At 34.4% G+C, this 12,718-nt stretch overlaps 1 protein-coding gene across 2 annotated transcripts in view; it reads right to left on the bottom strand.

The window, feature by feature from the left end:
• The window catches only part of C3H8orf88 (chromosome 3 C8orf88 homolog), a 43,288-nt gene that overhangs the window by 16,594 nt on the left and 13,976 nt on the right, over positions 1–12,718 (bottom strand). For both annotated transcript variants that reach the window (XR_009351681.1, XM_059166060.1), the window contains one exon: positions 4,012–4,087. Coding sequence is in view for 1 of the 2 variants with exons in the window: in XM_059166060.1 (XP_059022043.1) it covers positions 4,012–4,087 (76 nt within the window). In the remaining variant the exon portion in view is untranslated. The remainder of the gene's footprint in view (positions 1–4,011; positions 4,088–12,718) is intronic.

Below are 12,718 nucleotides of genomic sequence, written 5' to 3'. Positions count from 1 at the left end.
CAAGACACAGATAAAACAGAGATTGAAGTAAATGTAAATATACGCCATGTTCATGGATTGAAAATTTTAATATTGTTATAATCCCCCAAAGTGATCTACAAGTTCACTATCATCCCTACCAAAATTCCTTCTGAAAGAAAAGGAGTCTTTTCTGCAGAAATGGAAAAGCTAATTCTAAAAGTCACATGGAATTACAAGAAACCCCAAATAACCAAAACAACCTTGAAAAAGAACAAAGTTAAAGGCTCATACTTCCCAATTTCAAAACTTACTTTATAAAGCTATAGTAAGCAAAACAATGTGGTACTATTTATAGCACAAATAGAGCAAGGAAACAAAATTGAAAGTCGAGGAATAAACACATACCCCTATGCTCAAATGATTTTCAACAAAGGTGCCAATGGAGGAAAAAACAGTCTAACAAATGGTGATGAGACAACTGGATATCCAAGGCAAAAAAAAAAAAAAAAAAATTGAATTTGGGCTTATACTTAACACTATATACAAAAACTACTTTAAAATAGAAAAAAAAAAAAAAAAGACCTAAATGTAAGAGCTAAAACTATAAAACTCATAGTGGTAAATCTCCATGACTTGACATTTGGCAATGATTTCTTAGAAATGACATCAAAACTATGAGCAACAAAAGAAAAAAAAAACTAGACATCATCAAATTCTTTAATTTGTACAGATATGTAAACTATCAAAAGTGAAAACCCTAGTATAAGACAAAATATGTGTAAATAATATATTGGATAAAAGCCTAGTATCATACATCTGATAAAGGAGATATATTCTCAAATACCTTATATACACCTAGGTGTGTGTGTGTACGTGTGTGTGTGTGTGTGTGTGGAAGGGAAGAAAAGAAGTGAGCATGTGGGCAGGGGGAGGGAATTGGCAGAGAGAAAATAGATGAAATTCTAGTATCCAAAACTCATAACTCAATCACAAAAAGAAAATAACCCAATTAAAATATGATCAGGGACTTGGACAGAACTTTTTCCAAAGGAAAAAATGCAAATGGCTAATAAGCACATGAAAAGACTCTCAAAATCATTAGTCATTAGAGCAATATAAATCAAAATCATAAAAAGTCACCACTTCATACCCACTGAAATGACCATAGTGAAAAAAGATCCTAGTGGTACCTGGGTGACTCAGTTAAGTGTCTGCCTTTGGCTCAGGTCATGATCCCAGGGTGTTGGGATGGAGCCCCACATGGGACTCCCTGCTTCGCAGAGAGTTTGCCTCTTTCACCTTCCAGCCCCCTGCTCCTGATTTCATTCTCTTGCTCATGGGTGCACACTTGCGCTCTTTCTCTCGCTTGCTCGCTATCTCAAATAAAATCTTTTTTAAAAATTTAAAAAAATAAAAAAATTTTAAAGATCCTAACAAAGACATCAAGACAATGGAACCCTCACAGATTGCTACGGGGAAGGTAAAATGGTATAGCCACTGTGGAAACCAGTCTGGCAGTTCCTCAAATAATTAAACATAGAATTACCACATGACCTTGCAAGTCCACTCCCAGGTGTATATCCAAGAAAAGTGAAGACAGGTGTTCAAACAAACACCTGTCCACAAGTATTCAAAGCAACATTATTCATAATAACTAAAAGTTTACAACCCAAATATCCATCAACTGAAAGTTAAACAAAATGTGACATATCAATATAAGAAAATATCATTTAGCCATGAAAAGGAATGGAGTACTGATACATGCTATACATGGATGAACCTTGAAAATCTTATGTTAAGTGAAAGAAGCCAGACAGAAAAGGTCACATATAATATAACTCCATTAGAGATGCCCAGAATAAGTATATCCATTAAGACCAAAAGTAGATTAGGGTTTGTCAGTGGCTGGGCAAAGAGGAGAATGGAAAATGACTACTGAAGGAGTATGAGGTTCCTTCTGGGATTATAAAAATGTTCTGGAACTAAATAGTGGTGATATTTATACGACTTAGTACTAAAAGCCACCAAATTATACATTTTAAAATGGTTTATATGGTGATTTATGGTTCAATTTAAAAAGGAGATAGAAAAGGTGCCTGGGTGGCTCAGTTGGTAAGCAGCCAACTCTTTTTTTTTTTTTTAAGGTATTATTTATTTATTTGACAGAGATCAAAAGTAGGCAGAGAGGCAGGCAGAGAGAGAGGAAGGGAAGAAGCTCCCTGCTGAGCAGAGAGCCTAATTCGGGGCTCGATCCCAAGACCCTGGGATTATGAACTGAACTGAAGGCAGGGGCTTATATCCACTGAGCCACTGAGGCACCCCAAGCAGCCAACTCTTGATTTCAACTCAGGTCATGATCTCAGGGTCCTAAGATTGAACTCCCATGCGCTCTCTCTCTTAAATAAAAGTAAAAATAAAAACAAAACAAAATAAAATAATAAAATTAAATTAAAATATATAAAAATTAAAAGAAGAAACCAAAGAATCGCAATGTGATATCCCAAAATAAGAGTAAAAGTACATTCCAGGACAATAGTACTGAAGAGTAAACAGTCCATACTGGAACAGGATAATGGAGGATTCTGAAAGAAGTATCCTCAAGGGGAAAAAAATACCAACTGATATATTTGTGCATAAGAAAAATACTACAGGTAAGTGTCACTGCATTCTTGGAGCATTTAAAGGGAAAAGTTAATAGCAGTTGCATAGAAAAACAATGCAAACATTAGCTCTAAGAAAAATGATGGACTGTATGAAACAGACATGCACCTCTTGGCTAAGCAACTGTATTTATATAAAGAGTGATAAGTCAGTTAAAACTGAAACTTGTGGGGAGCTTGGGTGGCTCAGTGGGTTAAAGCCTCTGCCTTCGGCTCGGGTCATGATCCCAGGGTCCTGGGATCCAGCCCCGCATGCATCGGTCTGTGCTTGGCAAGGAACCTGCCTCCCCCTCTCTCTGTGCCTGCCTCTCTGCCTACTTCTGATATCTGTCTGTCAAATAAATAAATAAAATCTTTAAAAAAAAAAAAAACTGAGGGGCGCCTGGGTGGCTCAGTGGGTTAAGCCTCTGCCTTCAGCTCAGGTCATGATCTCAAGGTCCTGGGATCGAGCCCCGCATTGGGCTCTCTGCTTGGCGAGAGCCTGCTTTCCCCGCCTACTTGTGATCTCTCTCTGTCAAATAAATAAATAAAATCTTTAAAAACAAAAAAAACTGAAACTTGTGAAATAACTATATGGTAGGGAGGGAAGATAGAAGAGTGAAGAAGTGAGGAAACTGATGTGGAAGACCTAAATTCTTATTCTGCAAAATAGAATGCCAATATCAAAAAACAAAAAAAAACTGGAAACATTTTATTTAGAAATAGAGTTAAATACTAGAAGAAAAAGCTAATGTTTTCATAACTTTCAAATTATATAGACTGACAAAAAATTGGAAACTAAATAAATAAATAATTTTTATTTTATTAGAAAGTAGTCAATGGGAAGAGACTACTGGTTATAACCAAGAGCAGTTCTTCCCTTTTGCTTCAGTAGCAGAATTAGTGGGCTACACAGCTGAAGATTACATTTTTCAGTCTGCTTTGTACAGCATGACTAAGCTCTGGCCAATGAGATACTACGTTAAAGTGGCAGATGCTGCTTATGGATCATACTTTTAAGGAGAACTACCTCTCCTTTTACCTCTTTCCTGATGGCTAGACAGTGAATATGGTGGCTGGAGGAAAGGCATTAATCTTGGGCAATGAAGAGAGAGCCACACATTAAAGATGGCAAAGCAATGAGATTGAGTCCAGTAACAATTCACCAGAGCAGAATGAATACACCAGCTCAATTATGAGCTATTATAGAAAAAAAATACAAAAACAAGATTCTGTCTTGTTTAAGACTTGTTACTATAGTCTCTCCCATAAAGCAGTCAAACCTATATAGCATTTCTAATATAGACTGAAATCAACCCCAAAATATAATAAAATTTCTTATAGTTAGGCAACTATTAACAGGAATGCTAAGATTTCCTTATGAAATTTAGGAATTATGGTAAAAATTTACCTTTTTTAACTGGAGACTGATGTTGCTGTTGTTCATTATGACCTTGAGAAAAGGCTTGCATTCCATTCGTCTTACACTATTAAAAGAAAAGAAAATGTACTTTATAACTATGGCTTAAAAATTTTATATAACTTTTTTTTCCCATTCCAAAACTATTTTCCTTAACAATTAAAGTATTAGTCAAGACATATTTATGGCCTGAAGGATAAGCAATCTTATAAAAAGCTTATTAAAAATAAGCAAAAAACATCTTTTAAAATATATTCACATATATCTTTAACAATTTTGTCCTGATTTTTTAACTAACCCTTCATTCCATGCTTACTAAGAAATACCCTGATTATAATTTAGCTTCTCATAAATCTCCCTAACATATATAATAAACTAGTAGAACCAATAAGAAAATATCCAGCACAAGACAGTAAGATTTCTCATGATAAAATAATCTTTTTTCTGATTTTATAAATCAGTTTCACAAATTTGGTCAATACAATCTATCCTTAAGATAATTCTTTTACACTGACAAAAATCAGTTTGCAAACAGTAGGCCATACTCTGAACCATGGTAATTCATTAAGGTAGGTTTACTGGAAGACATCTATCCTGAAAAATGAACATCTCTCTTCTATCAATCACCATAGTAGCAAGCTGTAGCCCATTCCTTAAACATCTGCAAATTCGACCAAGGTAACTCTGCAAGAAGTCAAGAAGATTAGTTATCTAGCCCTATGACACATGAAGAGTAATAGGACTCTACAATATTGAGTCATCAAAATAAGTTACCAGAAAACAAATCAAATTTTAACAAAATCTTTATTTTTAATTAGAGGTAGGAAAATATGAAAGTGTCAAAGATTTTCTCCAAAATCTTTGATTTTCTTCCTGTTAGATTTTCCTGTTAGAAGATCCTGTTAGATCTTCCTGTTAGACTTAATAAAAAACATGAACTACCATATGGTCCTTTTTAAAAAATAATTTTTTAAATTTGAAAATTTTAGCAGAGGCACACTTCACTAACATGAAAATGCAAGACCTAAAATCAAATTCAAAAGTAAATTGTAATCTGTATCTAAAAGAAAAAAATTTTTAAAAATAAATAAACATATTCATAAATAAATAAATATAAGAAGAAAATACTTAGGAATAAATTTAACCAAGGTGGTGAAATATTTGTACAAGGAAAATTATGACACTAAAATAATTAAAGATGACATAAATAAATGGAAAGATATGCTATGTTCATAAATTGAAAGAATATTGTTAAAATGTCTTTACTATCTAAATGCAATCCCTTTCAAAATTCTAGTAGCATTTTTTACAGGTAAAGCAATCCTAAAATTCATATGGAAAAACAAAAGACCATGGGTAGCCAAAGTAATCTTGAGTAAGAACAAAGCTGGAGGCACTGCACTTCCTGATTTAAAACTATATTACAAAGCTATAATAATCAAAACACTGTAATACTGTCATAAAAAGACATAATGGGACACCTGGCCTGATGTCACAGTTTTAAGTTTGAGCCACACATTCAGTGTAAAGATTATGTAAAAATAAAAGCTTTTATTTGTTTTAAAGGTTTTATTTATTTATTTGACAGAGATCACAAGTAGGCAGAGAGACAGGCAGAGAGAGGGGAGCAAGCAGGCTCCCCGCCAAGCAGAGCAGAGAGCCTGATGTGGGGCTCAATTCCAGGACCCTGGGATCACAACCTGAGCCAAAGGCAGAGGCTTTAACCCACTGAGCCACCCAGGTATCCCCAAAATAAAAGCTTTAAAAAAAAAAGAGGGGCGCCTGGGTGGCTCAGTGGGTTAAGCCGCTGCCTTCGGCTCAGGTCATGATCTCAGGGTCCTGGGATCGAGTCCCGCATCGGGCTCTCTGCTTGGCAGGGAGCCTGCTTCCCTCTCTCTCTCTCTCTCTCTGCCTGCCTCTCCATCTACTTGTGATTTCTCTCTGTCAAATAAATAAATAAAATCTTAAAAAAAAAAAAAAAGACACATAAATCTGTGGAACAAAACAGACAACCCAGAAATAAACCCACACATATACTCAACTAATGAGAACAAAGAATACAAAAGGAGAAAGGATAATCTCTTCAAAAAATAGTGTTGAGTGGCATCTGGGTGGTGCAGTCTGTTAAGCAGCTGCCTTCAGTTCAGATCATAATCCTGGGGTCTTGGGATCGAGCCCCACATCAGCCTCCTTGCTCAGTGAGGAGTCTGCTTCTCCCTCTCCCTCTGCTGCTCCACCTGCTTGTGCTCTCTCCCTTGCACTCTCTCTCTCAAATAAGTAAATAAAATCTTTAAAAATAAAAAAAATTAGTGGTGAGAAAAGTGGATATCAATGAGCAAAAGAAATTGTATCCTTATCTTATACTATACACAAAAACAAACTGAAAATGGATCAAAAACAAATACAAGACCATAAAAACCACAGAAGAAAACATGGAAAAAGCTCCTTGACACTGGTCTTGGCAATGATTTTTTGGATATGACATCAAAAGCACAAGCAACAAAAGCAAAAATAATTAAGCTGGACTACATCAAACTAAAAAGTTTCTGTACAGCAAAAGAAGCAACCAACCAAATGAAATGGCAACCTACTGAACCGGAGAAAATATTTGTCAACCATATTTCTAATAAGAGATGAATATCCACAATATATAAAGATCTCATATAACACAAAAGCAAAATAATAATAATAATCTGATTTTAAAATAGGCAGAGGACCCGAATAAACATTTTTCCAAAGAAAACATACAAATCGCCAAGAGGTACATGAAAAGATGCTTGACATTTGTAAATCATCAAATAAAAGCTTTTATTTTTACATAATCATCAAGAGGTACATGAAAAGATGTTTGACATTTGTAAATCAAAACTATAATGAGATACCAATCTGTTAGGAAGGCTGTTATCAAAAAGAGAGAAGTATTGGTAAGAATGGGGAGAAAGGGGAACTCTTGTACAACACTGCTGGAAATGTAAACTGGTTGAGCCATTTTAGAAAACAGTATGGAAGTTCCTCAAAAAATAAAAAATAGAACTACTGAAGGATCCAGCAATCCCACTTCTCGGTATATATCCAGAGGAAACAAAAGCACAATCTTCAAGACTGTGCATTCCCGGGGCGCCTGGGTGGCTCAGTGGGTTAAGCGGCTGCCTTCGGCTCAGGTCATGGTCTCAGGGTCCTGGGATCAAGTCCCACATCGGGCTCTCTGCTCAGCAGGGTGCCTGCTTCCTCCTCTCTCTCTGCCTGCCTTCCTGCCTACTTGTGATCTCTGTCAAATAAATAAATGGAATCTTAAAAAATATATATATATTAAAAAAAAAGACTGTGCATTCCCATTCATCTACTGCAGCATTATTCATAATAGCCAAAATAAGGACATAACCTATATACATATCAACAGATGAATGGATAAGGAAATGTGGTAGATACATTAGATAGATAGATGGATGAAAAATATGTAAATAGAATATTATTACTCAACCATAAAACGAGAAGAAAATTCTGCTATATGTTACAACCTGGAAGATATTATATTAAGTGAAATAAACCAGACACAAAGACAAATGCTGTGTGATCTGACTTATATGTGAAATGGTAAAAAGTCAAACTCATAAAATTAGAAAACAAAATGGTGCTTGCCAGAGGCTAAGGATAGGGGAATGGGGAGATGCTGGTCAAAGAATACAAATTTTCTATTAAAAAATATATAAGTTCTAGAGACCTAATATACAGCACAGTGGTTATAATTAATAATACTATATTATATACTTGAAATTTGCTACTAGAATAGATCTTAAGTGTTCCCCCCTATATATACACATACAAACTTGGTAACTATGTGAGGTGATGAATGTGTTAATTAACTTGATTGCTATAATCACATCAAAATGTATACATGCATTAAATCATCAGGTTTTATACCTTTACAAGAAATCATGTTATATAACCTAAATATATTCAGTTTTTGTCAATCACACCTCAAGAAATCTGGAAAAAACTGTACTGTCATTTCTGCATATATTAGCAACTCAAAATACTGATTATTTCAAATCTTTCATAGCATGTAAGAGAGTACATCTACTAAAATTTTATAATTTTTTCAATTATAATCTTACAATAAAATAATAATCTTACAAATTTTACAATCTTACATAATGAACAAAACTTGAGAACTCTATAATAAAAATATGCAGAGAGTGTGATGGAAGAAATGAGTAGGAATATCAAACTTGGCTTTAAAATGTCAGGAAAGGGGCACTTGGGTGGCTCATTTGTTAAGCATCTGCCTTTGGCTTGGGTCAGGATCTCAGGGCCCTAAGATCTGAGCCCTGCAATGAGTAGGGCTCCCTCTCAGGAGGAAGGCTATTTCTCCCTCTCCCACTCCCCTTGCTTATTCCCTTTTTCACTGCCTCTTTCTCCGTCAAATAGTAAAATCTCTTTTAAAAATGTCGGGAAGGGCTTTATAAGATGCTTGGAGGATGAGTGGTAATTAGACTGGCTTGACTAGTGAAAAATGAATGTTTATGGAAGGAAAGAACAGCTTTCTGATGGGAAGCATGGGGTAATATGGCTTGTTTAGGAAATGGAAAACTGAATAGGCTTGAGTAAAGCAAAATAAACACCAGGTCTTTTTTTTTTTTTTTTTTTTTTCAAGTCAAGGCTCTTTGCCATTTATGGTACATTACCCAATATTCTGTTTAGCTTTTTCATATTTAGAGCAAAAATGTTTCTAGCTCCTCTAACTCATCTTAAACAAATTTACACCACTGAGACAACAAAGGAGAATGAGAAGAGGTAAATGCATCTCAAACTGCACTCCTAGAATAAAAGTTAAACAGGAAAAAAACTAACTCACTGAGAGTTAATTTATGTAGTATACAAGAGTTCCTATAAAACAATGGGGGGGAAAGCTTGTAATAAGGAATGGCCAGGAAGTGGTAATACAGAAGGAAAATTCAAATTACTGGGGTTATTTTCAGGTTTTTTAAAAGATTTTACTTATTTATTTTAAAAAGAGAGAGAGCATGAGCAGTGGTTGAGGAGAGCACAGGAAGAGGGAAAGAATCTCAAGCCAACTCTGCTGAGTGCAAAATCCAACAGGGGCCTATATCTCAGGATACTGAAATCACAATCTGAACCAAAATCAAGAGTCAGATGCTTAACCAACTGAGCCACCCAGGTACCCCTCAAATTACTCTTAAATAAAAAGATGGCTACTAAATCTTGACATTCCTCCCCCATCAACAGGTAAATTCTTTATCTCCTCCCCTTGAATCTGAACAAGTTCTGTGACTGCTCAGACTGATCTAATATGGCAGACATGACACTTAACTGATCTCCAGGCCTTAAAAATCTCACAGCTTCCACCTTTTATCTTTTAGAACACTAGTCATGAAATCCAGACATGAAGCTGTTAAAAGCGCAGGCCACTTGGAAAGATCATTTGTAGGTGTTAGGTGTTCCTTCCATTCTGCTGAAGCAGCTAAATCCTAAGCCAACAGTCAGCATCAACTGCCAGCCATATAAGTAAGACATTTGGCCATCAAGTCAAGACTTTAAATGACTACAATCCTAGATGCTACCTGACTGCAACCACATTACTGAACTTAGAAAAAGGCCACCTGAGCTTAGTCAACACAGAGAGCCATGAAAGAGAGTAAGAAGTTATTGTTTTAAGTCAAAGTTTTCAAGTATTTTTTATGAGGTAGTAATAAAAAAACAGAGGTTAAAAGAAGTTATTCAGAAGAGGGAAGATAATATCAAACAGAAACATGGATTTATACAAAGAAGTTAAGAGCACTAGTAAACAAAGGTAAAATAAAACTCATTCTATTTCTTAAGCTATTTTAAAAGATAATGTGTGAAAGCAAAAATAACAATGCATTATATATTTATAGTACAAGCTACAGAAAAATTATTCCTATAATAGAACATGAATGGGAGGAAAGATTCTACCAAAAAAACCATCAGATCTAAAAGTGAATTTAACAAAATTGATATACAAAAGCCAATACTATTTCTGTATCCTACCAGCCACCATGTGGAATTTGAAATTTACAAAACATACCACTTACAATAGTATCAAAAAATATGAACTGCTTATAAATTTGACAAAAGATGTTCAAGACCCCTATGCTAGAAAATACAAAAAAATGGAAAGATATGCTGTGTTCATGAATCAGAAGACTCAGTATCTTTAAGATGCTGATTCTTCTCAAATTAATCTTTAGACTCAAAATTCCAGTAGACTTTTTGTAGAAATTGACAAGCTCATTTAAAATTTATATGGAAATACAAAAGACCTAGACAGCTGAGAAAAATTAGGAAAAAAAACTAAAGTTAGTGAATGTTCACTATCTTATATTAAGACATCATAAAGCTACAGCAGTCTGTAAAATGTGATGTTGACAAAAGATGGACATATAGGAGACTTATGTAGTGTGGTGAATATAGTTAACAATACTGTATTGTTTAACTGAAAATTGCTAGGAAAAAAATCTTAAATGCTCTTGCCGTAACAACAAAAGGTAATTATGTGAAATGAAGAATACTTTAACTAAATCCATTGTGGTAAACATTTTGCAACATATAAACTTATCAAGTCATCACACTGTACATCTTAGTTACATGTGAACTGTATCTCAATAAAGTTGAGAGGAAAAGACATAAATCAATAAAGCATAATTGAGTTTAGAAATAAACTCACACATGTATACTGATTTTCAGTACTCTCACAATTCAATGAACCCAAAAGACCCAAAATCAAATAACCCAAAGTAAACAACCCAAATATCAAAAATATGCAAAATATTTTAAGACACTTCACAAAAAAAGCAAAAAAGAAAAATACAAGTAGAATATAAGCTCAATCAATGATAAGATGCTCAATCTCATTAATCATTAAGAAAATGCAAATTTAAAATATAATTAGATACTAACATTCACATACCAAAATGGCTAAAAATTGGTAGGCTATGAAGCAACCAGAACTGGCACATACCACTGATGGGAATATAAGACAGCACAACCCCCTTGAAAAACATTTTGGCAGTTTCTTAGAAGCTAAACAAACTCCTCATAAAACCCATCAGTTCCATTCCTGTGTATTGGGTGAATGTTCACAAACAAACTTGAACACAATCATCCAAAGCAGCATTATTCATAATACCCAGTATGTATATTTCATTTACATGACATTCTAGAATAGTCAAAACTAATTTACAGTTAAAGAAAGCAGATCAGTGAATGTCTGAAGCAGGAGGGAGCATTAGGGGTTAGTGGAAGAATGGATGATGAACGAATGCAAAGGTTATAAGGGCACTTTGGGGGAAGATAAAAATGTTCTATATCTCCATTATGGGGATTGGTTACGTAAGGTATATATTTGTCAAAACTCATTGAAAAAATGGGTTCATTTTACTACAAGCTATATTTTAATAAAGTTAACTTAAAAAATATATAGTTAGTAAAAAGTATCCAGCATATTTGTAGCAACTCTGATATAGGTTCTGGTAGCTTTTGCATTATAACTGAAGCAGCAGACAAACTTTGAAGTTTAGGAGTAAGTTTAATTATATGTTTGGTTTTTCCTCTATCAAATTTGCAATGTAAATATATGGTTTTTTTACACATAAAGATTTCTGAAGAAGGTCAATGGTTCCAAAGAGAGTTATAAACATTACTTATTAAGGGACATACTAGCTGATAGAATGAAACAAAACATTACAATGACTTATAAAAAATTAATATAAAGCAAGACTAATTAAGATACCATGGTACTGACACAAACACATGCAATTAGATCAATGGAACAGAATAAAGAGCCTAAAAAAGGACCCTATGTACATGAAAAGTTATTATAAAGATGTCATACATCTTTATGGAAATAATAGATTATGCAATGAATTATACTTGAGAATTGGCCACCTACATGAAAAAAATTAGATTTCTATCTCATATCATACAAAAGAAATCAATTTCAAGTAGACTATACCTGAACACATATGTAGAAAATATCTTTTGATATTAACAATGAGAAGACTTAGCAAACAATGACACAAAAAGTGAAATCATAAAATAAAAAACCACTGACAATATGACTACCTTAAGATTTAAAACTTCTGAACAAAAACACCACAAAAAGAGACAATTCTATCATAGACCGCATTCTCAGGAAAGAAAATATTTGCTCTGCATACGAGAAAAATAATTAAAATCCAAAATATAGTTTAAAGGCATATAAACCAAAAAGAAAGACAACCCAAGAAAAATGGGCAAATGATATGAATTGACAATTCAGAAAAAGAGAAGATCCAAATGGCCAAATTAAAGATGAAAGTTTTTATTTTTCTGTTACTTCACAAGTAACAGAAAAATAAAAATGAAAACCCACAAAAAGATATGATTTCTCAGGGGCTCCCGGGTGGCTCAGTCAGTAAGTGTCTGCCTTCGTCTCAGGTCATGATATCAGGGTCCTGGGATCCAGCCCCATGTGAGGCTCCCTGTTCAGCAGGGAGACTGCTTCTCCCTATGCCCCTCCCCCCACTCATGCTCACTCATACTCACTCCCTCTCTCAAATAAATAATTAAAAATCTTTAAAGATATAAGTTCTTATCCATTAAACAAGACAAAATGTGAGCTGCCTGGGTGGGTCAGCTCAGGTCATGATCCCTGGCTCCTGGGATCAAGACCTGCATG

This window comes from Mustela lutreola, chromosome 3, assembly GCF_030435805.1.
Source record: "Mustela lutreola isolate mMusLut2 chromosome 3, mMusLut2.pri, whole genome shotgun sequence".
NCBI classification, from domain to species: Eukaryota; Metazoa; Chordata; class Mammalia; order Carnivora; family Mustelidae; genus Mustela; species Mustela lutreola.
Note: the sequence above shows the minus strand (reverse complement) of the source record. Positions and strands in the feature narration are given on the sequence as shown.